This window comes from Lytechinus variegatus, chromosome 15, assembly GCF_018143015.1.
Source record: "Lytechinus variegatus isolate NC3 chromosome 15, Lvar_3.0, whole genome shotgun sequence".
Lineage (NCBI taxonomy): Eukaryota > Metazoa > Echinodermata > Echinoidea > Temnopleuroida > Toxopneustidae > Lytechinus > Lytechinus variegatus.
Window position 1 is genome coordinate 31,558,727 of NC_054754.1, and position 23,705 is coordinate 31,582,431.

A 23,705-nucleotide genomic window follows, 5' to 3' on the forward strand; every position below is an offset into this window, starting at 1 on the left:
TAGATTTTGAAATAATATTCAGAAAATCATATCATATTTCACCTTTCTCTCTTTTACTTTTTATTTTCTTCATTGTGATTTTTTTTTTTTTGGGGGGGGGGTAAGTAACCCCAAGCCGCCCCCGCCCCTCTGAATGCCACTATATACAGGCCTACAGCTTTTAGTTCATGCAGGAAATGAAATTATTTCAATTGTTCACAAATATAAATTATGAATATTAAGGGAAAAGGGGAAAAAAATGATGGGGGAGTTTCTACCCCTCCCCACCCCCTTCACCTCAACACCAACCCTAAAACAAACATGATCGCATACACTGTAAAATTAAACAAAAACAAAACACAGCTCCATCCTGTTCTGCTTCCAAATGGCACAAACCAAATTAGTATCGCATTAAACGCATTGGTGGCGGAAGGCAAAAAAATTAGGGGGGGTCCACCTGAAATTTTGGTTATCAACCAATATTTTTTGACAAGCAAAAAAAAAATGAGGCAGGGGGGAAACCATAACAAATTCAGGGGGGTCCACCTGAATTTTTTGGGGGAAATTGAGAAGCAAAAAAAAAATTTCTCACCCCTACCCTCCCCCCCCCCCCGCTTCCGCCGCCTATGATTAAACCCCTGCCTTAAACCTGGAAGTAGATGCAAGAGTGACATGGATCTATGGAGCTGGTATTATGTACCATGAGTGATATACCTCCAACAGTACTCAATATTTTATTCGGGATTTGAATTAAACGTCAAGGGCATGTAACCCACATTCACAGTTATGCCACCAACAAAAAAAAATCTAGAACAGATATTTAATATTAAATGGAGTAAACTGACTTCACAACAATAAACTATCCTCCCGATCCCTTTTTGCAAAAACGACAAAAGAGAACATAACAAAATTCTGCAACAATAACATGATCACAGATCACGAATATTCTGCACAATCGTGGCATTGCACATCAATATATCAACACGCATTTCCCACGCCAGGTCGGATTCCACTTAACATGCTTAATCAGTAAGTCGAAATGATGAACAAGTGATACCAGAATCATGAGAAATATGGGAATGAGAAAACATCAAGATAAATCTTCCCCGAGATCTTCCTCACGATGCTCTCCAATCTCGGAGATGATGATCCAACACAACTCGCATCATCTGCTCGCGTACTACAATACACATCATCAATACACACTCAACACAACACATGCTCGCTATGCACTGTTGCTGTCTCTCACTCTCTCCACCCGTCTTTCTTTTTCTTTGTTTATGTGTTATCCCATTTTTCCGTGAAATGACGAAGAAATAAAGATTAAAAAACTTACCAGATAAAATGAAATGCCGAAAAGAAATCCCAAGAGGAGTTCGAGATGCAAAAGACCCCGTGATTCGAAGAAATAAAGGTTTTTCTTTCGTCAATTTACTGTCAAAAGGTCCTGACCCAGCAGCTGGATAAGGGCTTGGCACGTACAAAAAACACATAGACGCACGCATTTCTAATGTATTATCATAAGATGAGAGCGAATGAGAGAGCAACTCTATGAGACGTACGCGCAGACCCAATTGTAGCAGACGACTTAAGTACACTACTATTTATCAAAAAATAAATAAAAATATTTATTTTGGGCAAAATTTTTCTAATTAGTCTTTTTTGTAATAAAACTAATACAAATTACATATTATTTTTTTCAAATTATATTTTAAAAATATATATAAAATAAAAAAAGGTGATAAGCTGTAAGAACCTCACCTCAGTTTCAAATCGAGAGGTAAACTTTTGAACGCACGCGCACGCGTTTCGGACGACCGGAAATAAAGAATCAGCAAAAGTGTAGGGGGATGAGAGTCGCTGTTTTCTGTGAGTATCACCTTTATTATCGACATTTTACCCTATTTTCATGGTGCCGATTAAAATTATGCTGTTGAGAACATTATCATTTGACAATATTTCTCATTGAACTTCTATATTTCATATCGTGCCTCTTTAGTATTTGTTAATGTGAATATTGGTCATAGTTCAGTCCTATGCATTCGTTTTCATGTCAGGTCCATGGTGACCTTTGTTTATTTCAGTTTTATTTGATCAGAGTGGCCTTGAAGTTCAGGGACACAAGATAAGCACTCAATATATGTTATTTTTTACCAACAATACACCAAAAGATGGCATACAGATATTACAACACGAAACTGATGGACTGCTGTAATTGTAAATCACTTGAAAAATTAAAAATATGAAAGTTGAGTCTTGTTCAACTTGTTGACTCTAGACCAAAAGCTTTGGTCTCTGTTATGTTGGTTGTTCAGCTGAACTCCGTTGGCTTCACTCACCAAATACAGAGACCGAAGTTCTAGCGCGATCTGTACAGGGGACTCGATGGCCATATGTTTATGTACTTAAGATCGGATAAAACGGGGAAGTGAATTTGCGCGACAGCAGAGGTAAGTCACTGTTTTTGTTACTTTTTACTTGATTTTTCTCTGTTTTTGGCAATTAATGCCAAGAGGGAATATTAACTTGCATTTTGGTTGCATTAATTTTCAAAATTTTTATTCATTAAAGACAAAAATTGAATAGCCGCGACGGGGGGATTTTGCATCGCAAGTCCCCTAATGGTGGTGGCTGCATGATAGCGAGCCGTCTGTGTACGAGGAGAAATTTAAAAAAAAAAGTTATAAAACTCGAAACAGACGGCTGCCAGCTGTCTAGTTGACTCTTGCTTGACTTGGTCTTGACTCTTGTCTTGACTCATGACTGTCGACTTGTCACGTGACTCATCGACTGTCACAAAATTTGATTTTGATTTTTGAATAACAATATACCCTCATTATTTTTGCTTGCTCACAACTATTTTTCTGGTCTCGGCACTAGGCTCTGTATTCAATCATAATGCCCATGGCATTGCAAATAATTTAGCTTTTTTTAGCCCATTTTTATGAGTTTTATAGCTAGACTAAAAAGCTTCAGTCTCTGTTATATTGGTTGTTCCGCTGATCTCCGTTGGCTCCACTTAGCCTTTAGGACTCCGTGATGATATTTAAAAATATTTTTGCATATGCTTTTTCATCACAGAGTCTTGAAACCCTTCCCATACATGGATAAGCGAGACCTATACAACCGGATTGATTTCCCTAGGAAATCCATATTTAGAGGGTGAAATCGATTCGTATCTATTTATTTTATTTATCTATGAACCTGGGAAGGGTTTCAAGGTGCAGTGATGAAAAAGTATGTGTGAAAATATTTTTAAATATCATCACGGAGTACTCAAGGCTAGGCTCCACTTACCAATTACAGAGACCGAAGTTCTAACTCAATCTGTACAGAGACTCAATGGCCATATGTTGTATTAAGTGCAGATAAACCAGGGAAGTGGGAGTTGTGCGACAGCGGAAGTAAGTCACTGTTTTTTTTTTCCTTTTTAAGTTTATTTTTTCCTGTTGCGGTGCATTTCAGGCCAAAAGGGATAATCTTTATTTTGGGCCAGTTCTTTTCATATATTTCTATGAAATAAAGCCAAATTTAATGAGCCCCACAGGGGGGATTTTGCATTGTTAACCCCCTAATGGCGGCTATGTACGAGGAGAAATTAAAAAAAAATAAAATACATGAAAAAACTCCTCGAAACGGATGGCTGCCATCTGTATAATTTTAGTAAAATATTTGCCCAAATTAACGCACAAATACACACAATGAATCTTGTCAGCTGAGCAGGGCAAATTGTCTGGTGATTTATTTTAGTTATGAAATTTTGAGTTAAATAAGTCATTGTTTATTGCAGTCTTGATATGAAAAATTAGACTAATGTAAAATTTTTTGGTAAGAGTTCCATATGCACCCCCCACTAAAATTGAAAAAAAAAACATGGAGAAATTTCAGAATAATATATCTAGCCCTAATGTAGAACATATATGATGGGGAAGTGGAAATACATACCAAAATATGGCTTTATTCCGTCAAATTTCGAGCAGGATCTAATGCGTGTAATTGTCCATAGACATCAGTTTATTTAGTCAGTAAAGGGTCTGTGAGTCAAGACTAGTCAAACTATCGGCTGATAATCGTTAAAATACCCCTTCCGGTATCAGCGCTTCTCGCTAGCATAGCGGGAAAGGTCTTGACTGCAGATAAATCGAGATGAGTTCGAGTCCCAACCAAGGTAAGCAACAGTAAAAAAGTGATAGAAAAATCTGAAATGAACGAACTGGAAGTCTCAACAATCTTGTTATTTTTAGTGGGGGGTGCATATGGAACTCTTTCCATTTTTTTTTACTAAAATATCTCTGGATTTTGTACAACAATGACACTAAAGCTCAATAGCATATGTGTATTCTTTACTTCCTACATAACCTTCATACAACTCGCCAAAACCTACTTAGTACTTTTAGTACTTTCGCTTATTTTTCACAAAATAGTGATATGCACAATTAAGTGACATGCAAATGAGACAGTTGATGATGTCCTTCACTCACTATTTCTTTTGTTTTTTATTGTTTGAATTAAACAATATTTAATTTTTTGCAGATTTGACAGTAAGGACCAACTTGACCTAGCCATATAGTATTAAACAATGCTAATTCTACTTGTTCAGGGAGGAATTAAACGTTTCATTTGACAACGAGGAGAAAATTTAAAATATTTCATATAATAAAATACAAAAAAAATAATGAGAGGATGACGTCATCAGTCTGCTCATTTGCATACCGACCAGGATGTGCATATATAACTGTTTTGTGAAATTAAGCAAAACTTCAAAATGTCATAACTTTCTTATTCTTCATCCAATTTTGATGAAATTTTCAGTGTTATGCTTTTTGGATTTTTCTCTTTTTATTCAAATCAACTTTTTGTTGGAGTGTACTTGTCCTTTAAACATTTCCTCCTTCACTGCCCACTTCACAAGTCGTATAGAGCGGAGATGATGCAATCAATTGACATTGGATGTAAGAGGACAAGCACCCCTTCCTATCTTCAAGATATATCTCTCTTTTCCTTTCTTGGGACTAATCCCAAATTGTCACTTCAAATGTAATCTATAATAGCATCTTCTTTGGCTTGCATCATCAAAAACACCAATGCCAACTTCTAGCAACAGTATCTAAGCAAATAGTACCTAGCAGCTCGTCAACCTTGTGACAAACACACTAAGAGAATACTGAGGAGATCATTTGGGTGTGGAAACAACCTACAACAAACAACAGTAACAACTTGAAAGTCTGACTACTCTGGCAGCTTTTCCATCTTATTGAGGTCCTAGTGTCCCCTAGAGTTTTATTGCCCGCATTCAAAGCATTGATTTATGTGGCAATTGAATTGACTTAACCTTATTGATATTTTTTATGGGGACTGGATTGCAGGTACAATACACTGCGTGAACACGCTACTCTTTGACAAATATTGTAATAATTATGATATATAAATTAATAGAGCGCAGAAACTATTCCATAAAGTGTATATTCTACTGCACTATTTAGGACTCCTAAAGAGCTTGTTATTAATCAAATAGATGTGTTTTTAGCTTTGATTTAAAGTTGTTTAGTGTTTACGGATGGTGCCTTCCTAACTTCCAATGGGTAAGCTATTCCAGAACTTGGAGGCCGCACTAGCAAATGCTCGATCACCTAGCGTTACTTTTGCTTTGAAGGATGGGATCTGTAAAAGCATATCCGATGAACTGCATAAATTGCGACCATGATTAACTATGTAATGTAGCCAGGAGCTTGACCAAGAAGTGCTTTGTATACAATTAATAAGATTTTAAATGCTATTCATTGCCATATTGTCAACTAATGTAGGTTTCTTAAAACTATCATGAGGATAAAGGCTGACTGATAGTTTTCACCACAATGTTGGGATCAAATCCAATACAGAGCTATGATATAGCTGAAACTTATGATTAGATATTGGAGAGTAAATTGAGCTAAAACTTGTTTGCACCAGTAGGTTAAAAATGGGAATTTAGGCTGGCTACTAAGTCTAATGTCATGTTCTCTGCCCCTCCCCCCTTCAAGTAGTTTGACTCCTTACACCAATGCTTAGTCGTAAACATTTTCCTTTCTTCCCTGCAGCCTTTCTCTGTTGCAGAGTTTGCCAAATCATGTCGCATCTTCTCATCATACTTGGAGTGATGTTAAGCATTGGGGTGAATGTCATCCAAACAAAGAATGCTGTTAATGAGAAGGAGGAAGCTAATAAGATTGAGGATATCCTGCCCCACTATGCTGATGACCGCCATCTTGATTCTTTTGATCAAACATTGTTCCTTGGTGGACAGGTAAGATGGATCTACATTAATTCTACCTTTTCAAAGATTTCCTAAAAACGCAATTGTTCAGGACAAAAAGTTGAACAACGAGAAAGCTCTGTAGCTGAAAATCCAAAGCAAAATCCAAAGCAAAATCCAATAAAGCAAAAAGGATACATCAATGGAATATCTTCTGATCACAATTGTTTGCAGTGTTTAGCATCTGTTTGCCAAGCTCTATCCATACTGAAGTGCAGGTGTATCATGTATTGTTATTCAGGGGGGGGGGCTGGGTGTTCTTCAGCTCCCCCCCACACTTTTTTTTTCAAAATCCCTGTTATTTTCTGAGATTTTCACTCATGTTATGCTTTTGTCTCACCTGCATAGCAGAGTGAGACTATAGGCGCCGCTTTCCAACGGGCGGCGTCAACACCAAATCTTAACCAAAGGTTAAGTTTTTGAAATGTCATAACTTTGGAAATATATGGACCTAGTTCATGAAACTTGGACATAACATTAATCAAGTATTACTGAACACCCTGCCTGAGTTTCAAGTCACATGACAAAGGTCATTTAGGGTCAGTGAATGTTGGCCAAGTTTGGGGTACATATCTGTTGAATTACCTTCATAACTTTCAAAGTTTATGGATCTGATTCATGAAACTTGGACATAACACATAAGAGTAATCATGTATCACTCAACATTCTGTGCGAGTTTTAGGTCACATGATCAAGACCAAATATCATTAAAGGAGACACCCGAAGAATCCAAAGTATTTTATAATGCCTTTTTGTGGTCATCATTGTAAAGGGGAAGTATTACTAATCAGATATATAACTTCACTTTTCAAAATAGTCATTAGAGTTTGCAGAAATCAGCTCTCAAAAATGATTTATTTTCATGCCATATTTCTGCCTTCCATCGGTCCTCTTGCGAGCTCCAGCTGAGTGACGTCACACAATGAGCGTGAGCAGCTGAGCTGACAGCAGCCCATTGAAGACGATCTTTCCAATCAGCGTTTTTTGCTCTTAGAATTGTTTATTCCTCACAAGATTGGTCTTGTGATAGATAAAAGTTTGAATTTACTGGACAGTGAAATAAAGTGCACATTTAACGTATTTTGGTAACCGATATTTAGCTTAGAAAAAATGATTTTTTTTTCAAGAAATATATTTGAATAAACAAAGCATATTTTCACTTAGAAATCACACTTGCGACAAATTGATATTATAATCAATATGAAGCATAGACATTCTTCGTCACGACTGAAAAAAAATTATGAAATTTCATTACGTAACAAAGTCAGGAACCACAAAATAACATGGCAATATCCATCGCGAAATGATTGAAATTGCAGTTGAATTGCCGAAACATGATTAGCCCACTGCGGCGAGCGGACTTTGTTTCATATATCTTAAAAGCCCACAATAATGTAGGGAACGGTCTGTGGCCAAACGTGTTCGCCATCGTTTTGTCGTGTGCGAGGACCCTGGTTCAAAACTCGGATTAACTTGGTTATTTTTTTTTTTTATTCCTTCTCGTCCCTACCCAGCTTTTTTTTCTTGTGAAATCCCATTCAGACCTGTATTTATCAAATCTTATTTAATTGCTGCTTTTGATTTTCAAGTTCTTGATTAGATTCTACTCTTATTTGGGATGGGAGGGGTACAGGATGAGTTAAAAGTCAAGTCCACATCAACTAAAAATTATTTGAATAGAGTAATTTCCCTTGCTGTTTTTACTCAAAACAGTCACAAAACAATGATATGCAAATTAGTGTTGTCACTCACATCACATTTGTTTCTAATTTTTTTGTGGCATTTTGTTTTTTAATTCTTTGCAGATTTGAGTATAGGAATTTCTTCATCCAAACACAATAGGTTACATTTACGGAACTGTAACTCTAAATGTTATTTGGAGGAATTAAAATCCCTCTGAAAATTTTTCAGAAAATAAATAGAAAATTAAATATCAAATCTACATGTCATGTAAATATATCAAACAACAAAATACAAAAGAACTTAGTGCGTGTGACATAACGGTTAGTGTAATTTGCACATCGACACAGATGAGCATATCATCGTTTTATAAATTAGGCAAAATTTCTCAATGTTAGAGTAGTAATTATATAAATTTGAATCAAAGTTTTTATGAAATTTCCTGCAATATCTTATTTTTCTTTAAATTCAAATGAATTTTTGATTGTGTGGACTTCTCCTTTACTCTTAATGTAGGGAATGCATAGCAATATTTATCCAGAAACAAAATTGTCTTAAAATATGCAAATCTGTAATTGGGCACATGTTCACTTTTCTTTCATCCAGGCCACTTCCTCACACCCACCAGGCTTACAGTCTTAGAACAAAAAAAATGATGAACCATCACACAACAGCACACAACATTCAGTGCTTCACAATAAATATTTCACTTCTGTTCATACATGTACATGCAATAAATATTGTGGAAAACAAATAAAAGGCGTACCCATATTCAAATACCGTTTAAAAGGACAAATATATTATACCTTTCGAGAAAAATCAGCACGTTAGATATCTGATAACAAAACACAAATATGGGGCACTGCAAGAAACTTATGTTCCATTGCAAATCAAGCGTAAGTCTTAAATTCAAATTCAAGCGTAATAAGGTCGAGTTGCAATAGCAGTTCAACTACATGTACATGTTTGTCTTTAATCAAAGGACTTACCCTTGATTTGGGACGTGTGATTGATTAGAAAATTTCTTGCAAAATGCCCTAATAACATTAAAATTGTTTTTTTCGTTTTAAGTTGTGTGTTCTTATTTTCGACAAGCTGTATTCCTGTCCAAGTCAATTTTTTTAGTTCTCTCCAAAACTGTGCTCAAAATCGTTTCCAAGATCGATAAAGATCCATTTTCTGTTGCATCATTATCAGTCCAAAACTTGCACCGTAGCTCCTGGAAAGAGTGAAGAAAAAAATGGCTATATCCAAATCAGTAAGAGGACATGATGGAATCTCCCAGATTGAAGTAGCGAGCAGAGACCAGAAGTCACCAGAGTCAGCAAGTGTGCAGATCTGTGTGTAGAAGAGAGAAAAAATAAAGAAATAATTTAAATAATCAAATCAAAGTATGAATTTCATTATCTTGATGATTGACGACGTGCGGTGGCATGTAATTCCCAGTCAACAACAAATAATAGTAGGTTTAGACACCTGAAAAATTCCACTCAGAACACTGGTGCTCTACCTCAACGCTCAAGTGATGTTTGTGTAGGCCCCACTCTACTTACCGCTTAGCGGTAGTGAATCACTTGAGGTACGGTACTCTGTGTCATTACAAAGAGTGCATTTATCTTCATTGTTTTATGTTGAAGGCACTACGCATTCATATGTAGAAGCACTCTAATCAGAAAGAAACACCAGACTCTAGTTTTGGCCAGGAATCAGCATGATCAGGGTAACCACTGCTGAAAATTTGTCTTGCTTCATGACATCGGCATTATGGTGATATAATTCTGTGTATCTGGATGTATACGATACAGGGCCCTCCTGAGCATAAACGCATTGGGTACTAGACCTGTGTATAATAAAAACTTAAACATTTGGCCTTATCGTGAAAACATTCGGCCTTATCGTGAAATTTGGTGTTTGTGCGCTCGTTGTGTACAAAGTCAATGGGAGTGGATCACCGCCGTTGACGAAATAAACGGCAGTGAATGGACTGGTGACAAAAACTACGATAATGCCAAACATTCCTCTGAAACAGCATATTTTCAGCCATGGTCCATGCCAGTGCTCCTAAATAATTTAATCGCCTGAGTCCTGACCAGTTTATTTAGAAATCTGACTGAAGTCTTTGTGAAGAAAAATCTGCTGGAATTGTGCAAAAACATTATTTCTAAAATAAAGACTTTTTAATTTTAATAGTAGTCATGCCAAAATGCATGATTCTAAAATTATATCAGATCTGTATCTGTCATCTGACCTGAATGCATCGTCAGAACAAGTACAGACTACAGTTTCCAAACATGCTTACCTTGACTTTTGACTGGATCAAACAGCGTAACCTGCATCGGCAGCAAGTGAATGGGACCGTACAGCTTGGAATCAGAGCAACACAACGAAGACTGTCGAGTGGACAAAATCGGTCTTTCCAGTTCATAATTCAATAAAAATGGACAAAGTAACACAGTTCTGGTTCTCTTATAGTCTGAAGATGTCGAAATCGGATATCACAACACATGAAGAAAACGGTAAATTCGAAGAAAAATAGAGACCAGGAAGGTGCATCAGTGTATTATGCACAGAGAGATAGTGTGTAGTCGATCATGTGACGTCATTATTCTCGACTGTTTTCGATCGCGTGAATGTCTGCCTGGGGGCGGCTGGGGGGCTGAGAAGGGTCTCTATTAATTTCATTTCTTGCATTTCCACAACATCTGTAAGACTTTTTAGTGACATATTTGTGTATAAAAAGACAAGACCTTTCCATTCATATATAATTTGTCTATAATCATCACTTTCGTGAATTTTCTTTGTGTGTATCCTTTAAGGTCAGTGAACGTTGGCCATGTTGGGGTATCTGTTGCATTTACCATCATAACTATATCATAAGTGTGTGGATCTTGTTCATAAAACTTGGAAATAAGAGTATGGTAATCAAGTATCACTGATCATCTCATTCGAGTTTTAGGTCACATGACCAAATTCAAAGGTCATTTAAGGTCATTGAACTTTGACCATTTTAGAGATACATGTAATTATTAGATTGCTGTCATGACTTTCAAAGTTTATACATATAGTTTATAAAATGTGGATATAGGGGTAATCAAGTATCGCTGACAAGTCTTAGGTCGCATGATCAAGGTCAAATGTCATTTATTGTCATTGAACGTAGTATTGTATCATTATATGAATGGTGTTTCGTGTGAATAATTATTTTATAGTAGTTTTCAAAGTCAGTACTGCTGCTTTTTTTTAATCGTGTGATGCAGGTGAACTGCCAGAGGTGCTCCACTTGTTTAAAATGTTTTTATACATAACTAACACAGAATTGGATGTTTAGAAACAAAGGGAAGTTACAAACAATGAAAATAAGTCATCTTACTTGTTTTTTTTAGGAGGAATTACAGGACTAATAAAAGAATTACAGATACACAATATATAACATATCACAATCAAATTTACATAAAACGATAATACATTGGTTAGTGAAGAAAACAAAATTGAAATAGATCAAGCATACACCCTTACAACTGAAATGAAGAGAGGATAGACGGGAGATAGAAAGAGTGAACTTGATGAAGAGAAATAGGAGGAGGGCAAGTGTGACGAGCGAAAAGAAGGAGGGAAACAGGATAAAAGGGAAGGCAGAGGAGAATGAAGAAAAAAGGAATAAGAAGAATTAAGGGAGTGCAATACAAAGTTTTGTGAATGAGATGTTGCATTATTAGTATGTAATTTATTTCTTTACAAAGATCATCTACCTACTTATACAGATGACTAGATGAGCTGACAAGATAGGGGAAAGGTGAAGATAGGGAAATAGTACGAATGGTGTCCTTACATACTCTACTATTTACAAGACAGAAAATCTTCTTAATCTGTTGCTTGTTTTCTTTAGTAATAACACCTCGACTTCCAACTTATATATATATATATATATAAAATATATATATATATATATATATATATATATATATTTACTTCTCCATTATTGATACTGCCCAACACCGTATTGTAGAAGCCAACTGGCAGGGAGTGCACCAAAGTTTGTAGCCTGGAGAGAGAGAGAGATTTCATTAACTGTATTCAGTTGTAATCTGAAAATTGGACATCCATATAAATATATCTGATTTACTCCTAATATTATAATGACATGAAAACTAACATTCTTCCATTTACATTTCTTTAAAAGTTAGGCCTACATATCATGATATTATAGAGATTTAATCTGAAGATACATATTGGCATTCTATAATTTGCATTAAAAGATTCCATTCAAGCGAGTATGCCACCAGTGAGACAATTTTTTTCTAATTCATATTAAATTGTGACCCCACAGGCCAAAGCCAAGATATTTAGAAGTCTATCAGATGAAAAGAGAAAGGAAGTATTCTCAGACGTTTTTAAATTGGTGGACAAGAATGGAGATGAACATATCAGTAAAGGTTGGTATATATGGGGTAGGTCCACGAGGCCGATTATTTTCCCACAAGGCCAAGGGACCACAAGGCGGATGATAATGGACATTATTTTGGAAAAGCTTTTGGTAAATCGGAACAACACAATTAATACGGTACTGGAGTATCATCTCACTTACCAAAATTTATTATTCTTTGTAAAAATTTGAAACTTCAGTGTTAAACATTATATTATTATTATTTCTTGGTATTTTTTAATTTCTTGGATTCCTATAACTTTGTTAATGATATATGTACATGCAAAGATCTTCTAGAGATGAAGTGCTATAAAAATTGATAATTTGATTTATGATTTACTGTGAAGGTCTGTAGGAAGTCCATTAAAAGAGGTGCAGTTAACTAACTTGAACCCCATGAAAAGGTAATTTTACTATTAGAAATACAATCAGATAAAAGAAAATAAGATTGAACATTTCACTCTACTTAAATGATTCCTAATTTCCATTCTCTCTACGACACTAGATGAGTTGACTGAATGGCTTTACCATGCCTTGCTCACAGTAGATAAAGAAGATGCGATCAATTCCATGGATCCAATCGATGATAACAAAGATAAGATGGTTTCATGGTTTGAGTATCATGATTATGTCTTTGGCTATGCAATGGGTGACGATGTGGAGGAAAACAGGGAAGCCTATACAAAGGTATGATGGAATAGTATAGCCTATAATCTAGCGGAGACTTGTCTTTAGGAGTCTGATGTTGTTATGCAAAATGTAAGCAATGTGTCTGATGCAGCAAGACTACAAACAATGGCTGTCACTGCCCATGCTCTCCTGTCTTGCTTTGAATTATTTCTTTTAGCGACAAATTTGTGCTTGTTGTTTTTTGTGTAAAAAACATGTTCCAAATCTTATTCTATAACAAGAAAAGAATGACTAAAGCAAGATGAGAGGGTATATTGGGCAGTGGTTATTTCACACATACTGTAGTCACACTGCATCAAGCACATTAGGCAAAGATACAGCTGCCACCACCTAATATAGGGTAGACATAGTAGGATATTGTCAGTAATGTTCAATTAAACATACTATACAACTAGAAAAAATTTAAAAAAAAATTTTACTATATATTTCATGCATAAAGTAGCTCAATAAAAGAGTTAAAAAACTGATAATAATCATCTATATGATTTGTTTTGTAAAATCTTTTAGTTCCGATCTGACTACCGGTCTGGTAATCTGTTGCTGTGTTACAGTGCCCTTGCTTGGCAATTTTGCACATTATTTTGCTCAATTGAAGTCAATAAGATGAAATCTTTCACACAACTTTGTCTGATCTTTATGCATTCATTAAAGTCACTTTGAGATGAGACTATGAAAGTCAACTTGTTAATTTTTATTTTTGTTTGTTTTGTGTCTTGGCTTCTACCCATCTCTCTTTCACCACTTCTCTGTTTCTTCTTCTCCTCTCTCCTCTCTCTCTCTCTCTCTCTCCCCTTCTTCCTCTTACTTTATACAGCATATCAAGCGTTCCAAGAGAGCGTTTGATCTAGCAGACAGTGATGGCGATGGATTCTTAACACCCAATGAGTTCCATATGTTTCACAATCCAAGATTATTCAAACAAATGGAGGTAGGAGTGATAGTATGAGAAATGGTAGTGGTGGTGGTAATGGTGGTGATGAAGATTGTGGTGGTAGTGATGGTGGTAGCGATGACGGTATTGGTGGTGGTACATGTAATTGCACCTAATGTTGAGTATTTTATATCTTTCAATCTAGGATTATACCATTTAGTGAATGGTGATGATGATGATGGTAGTGCTGTTTGGATAGTTATGATAATGGTGATGGACTGATGGTGGTAGTGGTGGTGATGGTGGTGGTGGTGGGGATTGCTATGGTGCATGTTGAAACCAGTGATGGTAGATGTGATGTTATTATTGGTGTCAGTTGTGATATGGTAATGCATGGTGACCATTGTGATAGTGGTGGTGGTGATGAGTCATGGTGGTGATGGTGGTAGGTGAGGTAGTGGTAATGGTGGTGGTTGGGGTGGTGGTGGTGGTGGAGGTGGTGGGGGGTGGAGGTGGAGGTGGTGGTGGTGATAGTTATATTTTATATCACATGAAAGAAAGTTTCTAGGGTGAAAAGGAAGTAGTTTCTGTTCTTGTAAGAAGCATGTGTTTATAATGGTAACATCAGTGTCTCTGTTTAAACAAAAACCCTATACATCTCTATACAGTATAGACTAAAATACAGTTTAAGTATGTAATAATCTTTCATTTTTCTGTTAAATTACGTTGAAATGCTTTTACCACTCCTCTTTATTTGACACTTTTATTCATAGAAAGTTGTCATTATGGATTCACTGGAAGATTTTGATACAAACAAAGATGGTGGCATTGAAGTTACTGAGTTTATTGGAGACTTTTTGCTGAAAGAAGGTAAGAGAGAAAGACAGAGAGGCGAGGGTAACCCTAATAATCTTTCAGATTTTGAAGAAAAAAACATCCTCTCTTAATCTGTTTCACCTAACTCGAAATCTTATTCAAATTCCAATCCAAAGTGCCATATTAGGAGCACATTTAATGGCAATTGACTATGACAGTGAGAATACACCCAGTAATGTTCTGTTTTTAGGCCAACTTTGGGCATGTTTATGCTTCCACTTTTCAGGCCAGAATCACATTTTTATACTTGATTAGTCCATAACACGGTTGCGTCCATGTTTACTTTCATTTAAACAACATTTCAGAACGCCAATCATAAACTTACAAAAAGGTGTGATTCTAAATGTCTTTTGACCACTATCAGGGCTTCTGGGAAGAATAAACAGAACCAAACATGTTTAAATGACATCATTTTGTACATGCTTCTAGTGAGATGAAAATAAGTGGGCAAATACAGTTGCATGGTTCTATTTCAGGGAGTTACCTCCACCGAATTACTTCTCGGCTCTCTGGTTTTCATAATGACCAATGTACATTTGCATGTGTGAATATTAAATGAATCACTATCACAATGAATGTTGAGGGAAACAAAACAGAACATGAGTTATGATGAGGAGACATGGCTGAGCCCGAAGACCTGCAGTAGCATAAACAAATTGATGTCTTAGACTTATATATATGAATATACTTTATTTTGTCTCTATTATCCTTTCCAGGGTAGAAATTCTATGGATATGTCAGGAGCTCCATGCAATTACTAAAAGATGAAAAATTGTTCAAAGTTAAAATAATAGTCAACCATAACAACACTTAGAAAAAAAATTAAAAAGGGCGCGCCCCACTTGACTTCGCTTTACTGCTCAACGAAAATTACGATGCGAAGCCAGCTGCAGATTGCAATTTCGCCTCTGAAAAAAAGAAGTATAAACAGCATTCCCAGAACCATGTTTGAGATCGGTATTCTAAAACGACCATTGAAAACGCTGATTCTATCTCTGTATTGGAAGCATAAACATTTGAAAACGCTGTTTCTATCTCTGTATTGGAAGCATAAACACACCCTAATTTGAATGGAGGCACCTAGATAAGATAGGGATTAGTTAAAACCATCATTGAATTGAGGTGATTTTATTGCCTGTTTTGCTCCAGTGAGCTCAGCTTAAAGCATATATGAAGTAGCTAATTCAGTGAATCAAAAGAGTATTTGTGGATGATACAGATTTCCAGAACATAATTGTTCAAGCTTAAGTCACATGATATAGATTGTTTGGAGTTTGAAAATGATGTCCCATCATTTGGTCCTGAGGCAATAGATCCTGCCTTAATTTCTCTGAGGATTAGAGTTATTGAAAGGTGTTTGTTTAGAACAATGTCAGGATTAGATTAAGGTTGGGCTGAGAATCAGATGTAATGTTCAGATTGTAATATGCAGGAGCAGTTGAAAAAGTAAATGTAGCTAATGTCATGGAATCATTTAAAAAATGGTTCTTGGATTATTACATAGTTGCTTCAAATTTCCTACAAATTCCTCCATTCTTAAAAATCTGAACTCTTCATCAATATATTGCATCAGAGAATATCATCCAACTTCCTTGTCTTGGCCAAAGCACTGCATGTCCATCCCTGATTGGTATAAAACTTTTCAGATCCAATCCTAGCCAAGAATAAAGCTATTTGGTGATTCATAAAGTTGTTGGTAAATTATGTATGGTTTTACATGTGACTAGAATGTGCTTTTGTGCTAAATGAGATCCCCATTTTTTCCTGGTATTTCATCAAAGAGAGATGAATTATACAATTCTTACCTAATTGTTGACAAAGTAGTACCTCTGCTCTCAAATTTGTTTTAACCACCAAAAAAAAATCAAATGTACACATTCACATATAAACCTTAGCTAATAGGGCATTCAAATTATTTCCAATCTGACCTAGCACCTAAGAACATTATTAACTTATTACGAACAGCTTTCATGAAAATCTGTGCATACTAAATATAAAGAAAATCCACAATGTCTCTCTTCCCATTTGTCTAACTTTCTTTGGTTTCAGTATTGATAATTATGTATTTTGCCTAATCTGTGACCTTTGTTAGTGCAGTGACATTGCATATATTATAGATATTTAGACTTTATTATGTTTTTATTATTGTTTTGACTAGAAGAGGAAGACCTACCGGATTGGGTATTGGAAGAGAGAAGGGTGTTTGAGACGGAGCATGATCTTGATGGGAACGGGAAACTGGAAGGAAATGAAATATTTGAATTAGAATCTCAGGAAAAATCATTTCAAGAGCAGGCTGAAAGAGAGGTGAGTGGATGATTATTTTTAATACAGGTGAACTTGCTGACCTTCCGTAAGTCAAATATTTGCGTAAGTCGAAGCAATTTCTAGACCTGGGCCCAGTCTTACAAAGAGTTACGTTTTATCTGATCAACCTCAAGTACATCCATCAATGTCATAATTCTTTTCTTCAGGAAATTCTCTTTGTAAACAGAGAATCATACTGTATTCACAAGGAAAATTATGAATATACATCATATAAAAAAACTTTCAAAACAAACATGCATTTTAGATGATGATGTTGCTGGCTTTCCATAGTTGTGGTTGATTGGATCAATCGTAACTCTTTGTAAGACAGGGCCCAGATCAAGTTATATACCTCTTCTATGATGAATTTTCCCTAAATCTAAGAGATTTCTGTGGTCTGAAAAGATTTGACAGAGATCCAGTTAGCTTTATTGCACAATAGAATGTGAAGAGAGGAATAGGAATTAGGATAAGATTGGTCAGCGAAAAATCTTGAGGATCTAACTTCTTCTTCAGCACCATTTGTTCTTGAAACTTGGTGCACATTAGTCTTGGAGTCAACAAGCAGTGTATACATGTGATATCATAAGTTGGAAAATGTTTGTTATGAGTAATATAACATTTCAAATTTATTAGGGAATGACATGTATTTATTCTGTAAGTAAATTAATGAAAAAATGAATGACTCACAAATTGATTAATTGCATTCTTTACTTTTTTGCCCTACCAGGGCGAATATTTGATAGTAATTGCTGATGCCGATAGATATGATTTGGTCAGTTTAGGTCCAGCTATCAGAGGAATGGATGGAAGGATGGATGGATGGATGGTTGGTTGGTTGGATGGTTGGATGGATGGATGGATGGTTGGTTGGTTGGATGGATGGATGAATGAATGAATTAGCAAAATCATTTTTTTTTAAATGTGACATTTTCCTTCTTGTACTTTTTTTCCTACCAGGTTGATCATTTAATAATAATGGCTGATACCGATAAAGATGATCTAATCAGCTTAGAAGAAGCTCTTCAGAGTGAAGCTCTTTTCATGGGAAATGACCACCATTTTCATAAAAACCCAAACATCGTCATCCAACACAATGAACTATAACCTCAGAAATAGAACAAAGTGCTTTAATTTTTTAATACCAATAGCACATATCATACCTTGTATATCATGTGCCTTATTGCTTAGAAATGCATTTTACCAAGGGGAAGGGAGGGGGGTAATGTAATGGGAATGTTTGATTAAAAAAATAATATGCTGCCAGTTGCTGAATTGCTGAATCATTTACAAAACAAGGGCAAGAATACAAACATGATAATCAGTCTTATAAGATGATGCTTGCTAAATTAAAAGAGCTGTTAACTTTGCACACATATTTATCTATGTCTGGTGACCTTTTCTTGCCCCAAATGAGACATCCTGATTTTCCATTTTAAAATAATGGGAAAGAACTTTCTATAATGATAAATGATAAATCCATAATTTATTGTTTGAAATAGACATGAAATGAAATACTCTGAAAATTTGCTTTGCTCAATTGATCGTGGGCCCGGCAGCCGCTGTGCAGCGCCAGATCGACGAGGCTCTATCCCTTTAATTGTTGAATGCCAAACAGGGTAGCAGCAAAAAATGTCTTTTGGTCTGAACCCCAACCTCCCGATTGTGAGACGGACGCTCTACCAACTGAGCCAACACACCAGTTCATTCTCATCTCATCAGATTTTGACAAATAACAATCTTTGTATTCAAATGCTTGATATCAACAAGAATTTTCATCTGGAAGTTCAGATTTTGACTCTATCTGATTGGAATTCAAAGTGTTGAGAGTCTGATTTCAGTGCAAGAATGGGTCACCAGATGTGTGAAGGGACAGCTTGAACTTTATATTAAAAGTCAAGTCCAACCCAGAAAAATTTTGATTTTTCATAAATAGAGGAAAATCAAACTAGCATAACACATAAAATGTAATCAAATCGGATGTTAAATAAGAAAGTTATGACCCTTTAAAGTTTCGCTTATATTTCACAAAATAATGATATGCACAACACAGTGACATGCAAATGAGACAGGCAATGATGTCCATCACTCACTATTTCTTTTGTTTTGATTGTTTGAATTATACATTTTTTCACTTTTTTACAGATTTGACAATAGGACCAACTTGACTGAACTATATTGTATTAAACAATACTAATTTAACATGTTCAGGGAGGAATTAATCCTTGTATCACTTGACAATGAAGAGAAAACAAGAATATTTCATATTTCAGATAATAATTACAAAAGAAATAGTGAGTGGATGATGTCATCAGTCTCCTCATTTGCATACTGACAAGGCTATGTATATAACTTGTTTGTGAAATTAAGCGAAACTTTAAAATGTCATAACTTTCTTATTTTTCATCAAATTTTGATGAAATTTTCAGTGTAATGCTTGTGAGGTTTTTATCATTTTATTCATATCTTTTTGTTCATGAATTGGCTTAGCATTTAATTACAGCTTGTAATGAGAGAAAACCTATCTCAATGAATGTCTGTATGTTACTGTAATATTCATTAATGATATACGATGCATTCAAAAAGATCATTGTTATATAATTAAATCATTTACACATACAGTTGTGCTGAAAAGTATGTGAACCCTACCACAAAATGCACTCCTTCATGCCAAGTGTTGAATGTAGACAACACCACTACAATGTTCGGCGAGCCCAGAGAAACAAACTTTATTAATTATTGAATGCAATATTTTATAATCTGACTTCACAACTAACTATCTAAAACATGGCTGAACTTGAGCACTTTAAATGTGTCAATTTTCTGGTGGGGTTCTCTAATTATTGAGCACCACTTTATATCCATATTCCAAAGGCCAATGTTTATTTTCTTTTCTATGTATTGAATGAATAAGGACATTCATGGTTTGAACTCAAGGAAGTGGCATTCCCACCCATGTGTATATTATTTGTGACTTAATATTTTGAAATGTGACCACTGTTCATGAATTTTCATTTTCCCCCAAAAATGTGTATCCGTGTTTGCTTATTTATTAAGCTAGTTCATGTATAATGTATCATGGAACTGCATACCTAATATTTTATATATGTGAAGTCAAATTATGAACAAATTATTCTTTTCTGTGGGTGATATAATCATTCTGTTAGTGTATTCATGATTTATTAATGGAAAATTAATAAGCCCCCAAAATGACATTTACTATGTTTGGCAAATGTTTGTTATTAATGTTTTTAATTGATGTCATAATGTGCTCCCCCTGGTGCCTTGCTTGTACCTTTTTTTGTATATATACTTTGGTTTTGTATTATTATTATTTATTAATGGTGAAAACATTTGCTTACAAATGTTCTTGATTAGCCTAGTATCTTAAGATTATTTTATCAAGCTTTGACAAGTTTTACCCAAAATTTTATTTCTCATTGATAGCATATCACACACATAATGTTTGCCTGTCTGTTACAGTGGATATTGCCTTGAATCTGAATAGTTGGGTCAGCAAAATGTCGTTGGGAGACACATCCATGCTAACTTAGTGAAGAGAGTAGCGCAACTTATGTGGAATGACTTTTATTGAAGTTGTTTCAGTTTTAGTTTAAATAACTCCAGGGAGGGGCTATTTGTTTTTATACCTTCTTATATAAACAAATAGTTTAGAACAACATGTGATTCAAGGTTGAAGGGCTATCATTTCTAACTCCAGATTAACACTTCTGTGGCTAGACTGGTCTGCTAGACCCTTTTGGTCTACCATCATTTTGGTATAAATTATCCAGTCATTACTTGATCAAAAAGCCAATTTTTGCTCTTTTATAATGATCAAGTGATTTAATTTCCTCTTGTTCATTTTGCTTTCCTCATTTGGTTTAATAACCATTTAGTTTATTATGAGATCATTTCAAACAGCTGTTAGTTAAGTTATACATGACTTTACACAGTACCAGTGTCTTATTCTACCAAAAAGAAAAATATGTGGGCTTGTCGTGGTCTAGTGGTTTTGACTCTCGCCTTTCAAACAGAGGGTCGTGGGTTTGAATCCTAGCCATGGTGTGTTTTCCTTCAGCAAGAAATTTATCCACACTGTGCTGTACTCGACCCAGATGAGGTAATTGGGTACCAGCAAGCAGGAAGTAATTCCTCAAAAAGCTGTGCGCACCAGAATCGGTAGACTAGCTTAGCTGGGGTAATATAGGAGCGCCTTGAGCACCTAGCAAGGTGGATGCGTGCTCTATACAAATCCTATATTATTATTATTTATGTATTTTCTTGATTTAACCCTAATCAAGTTATACATCAAATTCTGAATGTTGCATTCAGATTCTTGTTTGCAAAAAGAATTATGTACAAAACATCACATTTTAGTTTCAGCTGATATTAATCAAAATGGTTGAGAATTTGATTTATCACCTGTCATGTGTAAAGTCATGTAAAGAGTAACATTCAATCTTTTTTCAAACCACACTTCTATTTGAACTCCAGGATACCTTACTTTGTGTTCAGTTTACAAGGTTGCTGCAGTAAGGTGGGGTTGTATTGGGTAACCACAAGGAAGTCTTTCAGATGTTAGAGAAACTACCATGAAATATTTGATACTCAGAGTAAAATTTTGCATTCTGTAAATATACTACATACAGGTTTGGATCTAGCCTGTGGTTCAGGGAAAACACACCCCCTCTATATTTTTAGAATCACAAATCAAAGTACATATTGATATAGTCAAATCTATTGTTATCTTTGCCCCCTTCTTCATATTAGCTCCCCTCTGTTTTAAATCCTGGTTCTGCAACTGCAGATTGAGGTTCAGGGAGGGGACTTAAGTAGGGTGTGCCCCGCCCCTTTGCCCTCCAAATATACATTTTCTCATAAAATGTTCCACCTCTCTTCCTTTGATGATTGTATCCCTTTGGTTGTCATGCTGTTTTTGGTGGAGGCGATTGTGTTCTTCCAGGGAGTGAGAACTAATTCATTTTAGCTCATTAATTCTTTTGAAAATTTCTACCCCCCCCTCCCTCCCCCTTCCCATGAAATCGCAGATCTGCCCTGTGTAGATGGTAATAATCTTTCTTGATAGTGTGGTCAGTTGTTTGGTGAATTGTTTTAATATTTCCTTCCATTGAAAATAAGGAAAGCTTGTGCTGGTACTTGGTACCAGGTGATTCTTTATATGCAATATGTATGTAGCTCTGAGAATTTTTTTTCTTATGCAGCATTATTTCACAGTGTGAGCTAATTCATGTTCCTAAATATGCTATATTTTCTTCACATGGTAATATTTGTAAAATATTGAGAGCAGTTTCCAGCCATTGTTTTTTTTTATTAGATGTGCGTGTTATGTTTAAACTCTGAGCATGGCTACGCATAGATATACAGTATGTATGATATAAATTGATGAATTTGGAAGATTTTGAGGGTCAAACAAGAAAAAAGTGAGAGTGAGTAATAATGATGATGCCATTTTCTTACCATACTCATATAATCTTGTCCTGATTTTGATAGCTTCCATTCTTTTGTATATGCTCGGAATTAATGGAAGAAAAACTTACAAATCTTTGAAAATTTACATGTATGTGTCATATTGGCATTTCAATCAGAAATTATGTCATTCCTCACAATACACCACTGCTCTTGATGATAATGACTAAGGCCCGTATTCTGAAGTCAGGTTTAACTTAGACTCAGGTTTAAAGTTGTAGTTTAAGTATGGAAAGCCAAAAGTATCAATTTTTTTATTAAGTTGTACGTTTCTTATGTTTACTGTGCTCTTTCCTGATTCATCGATGGTGAAGACAATAATCTATATATATATACTTCCTAGACAAATATAAATGATTTGAGAGCCAAATAAGCTGAAATTTGATATCTCTACTGTTAGTGATTTATGTGACAATTGGCTGTCCATACTTAAACCACAACTTTAAACCTGAGTTTAAGTTAAACCCGACTTCAGAATATGAGCCTATAAGTCTTGATTTTGTTAATGTTTGTGGACAAATCAACTATATGTTAATTCTTGCATGGTAGAACAACTCAAGATTAGTAGAATTGTCTTTCATTTCTTTATTTGTATAACTTAAGTTAATGACATGAAAAAAATGATTTGAATATAAATATGTGATCATATTTTTTACTCCATTTTCAATTTGTTTCACAACTGATATATTTGAAAAATAAAGAAGTATAAAAGATGATGTTTTCTTTATTGTTTGAATTGTCACAAACTTCTTACATATATTTTTGTGATTTAAGATAAGTTAGTTTCATATTGTTAAGTATGCCTTTGACAATTTCATTCTAAATCTATGCAAAATAAAAATATATATATATATGACATATCTTCCTTCTCAATACTTTATACAAACTCTATACAAACAGAAAATGTAAATATCAGTATATTTCCTTGTATTATGTCTTGCCCAATAAGAGGTCATCATTCCTAGTAAAATCTGTAATTTTGTTTAGACAAAGATTTCTTTTACTATTATCTTTCTATTGATGTACACAAGGATGTAAAGCCAAAATGGAATACATTTTATATATATATATATATATGCTGTTGTGACGGTGCAAGA

The 23,705-nt window shown here is 35.1% G+C and overlaps 1 protein-coding gene across 1 annotated transcript; it reads left to right on the top strand.

Moving 5' to 3' along the window:
* Positions 1 to 1,767: 1,767 nt before the first annotated feature.
* LOC121429194 (reticulocalbin-1-like) lies at positions 1,768 to 18,622 on the top strand. The gene is made up of 8 exons (XM_041626141.1): positions 1,768 to 1,848; positions 6,057 to 6,262; positions 12,279 to 12,384; positions 12,880 to 13,061; positions 13,879 to 13,992; positions 14,709 to 14,805; positions 16,970 to 17,118; positions 18,079 to 18,622. Exons 1-8 carry the CDS (start codon positions 1,830 to 1,832, stop codon positions 18,223 to 18,225), a joined length of 1,020 nt encoding a protein of 339 aa, XP_041482075.1. The 5' UTR covers positions 1,768 to 1,829; the 3' UTR covers positions 18,226 to 18,622.
* Positions 18,623 to 23,705: the final 5,083 nt, after the last annotated feature.

Bases quoted from the DNA above. Each gene is read 5' to 3' on its own strand.
- LOC121429194 (XM_041626141.1), top strand. The intron at 13,062-13,878 runs GTATGATGGAAT...TACTTTATACAG, and splicing joins ACAGGGAAGCCTATACAAAG to CATATCAAGCGTTCCAAGAG. The intron at 14,806-16,969 runs GTAAGAGAGAAA...TGTTTTGACTAG, and splicing joins AGACTTTTTGCTGAAAGAAG to AAGAGGAAGACCTACCGGAT.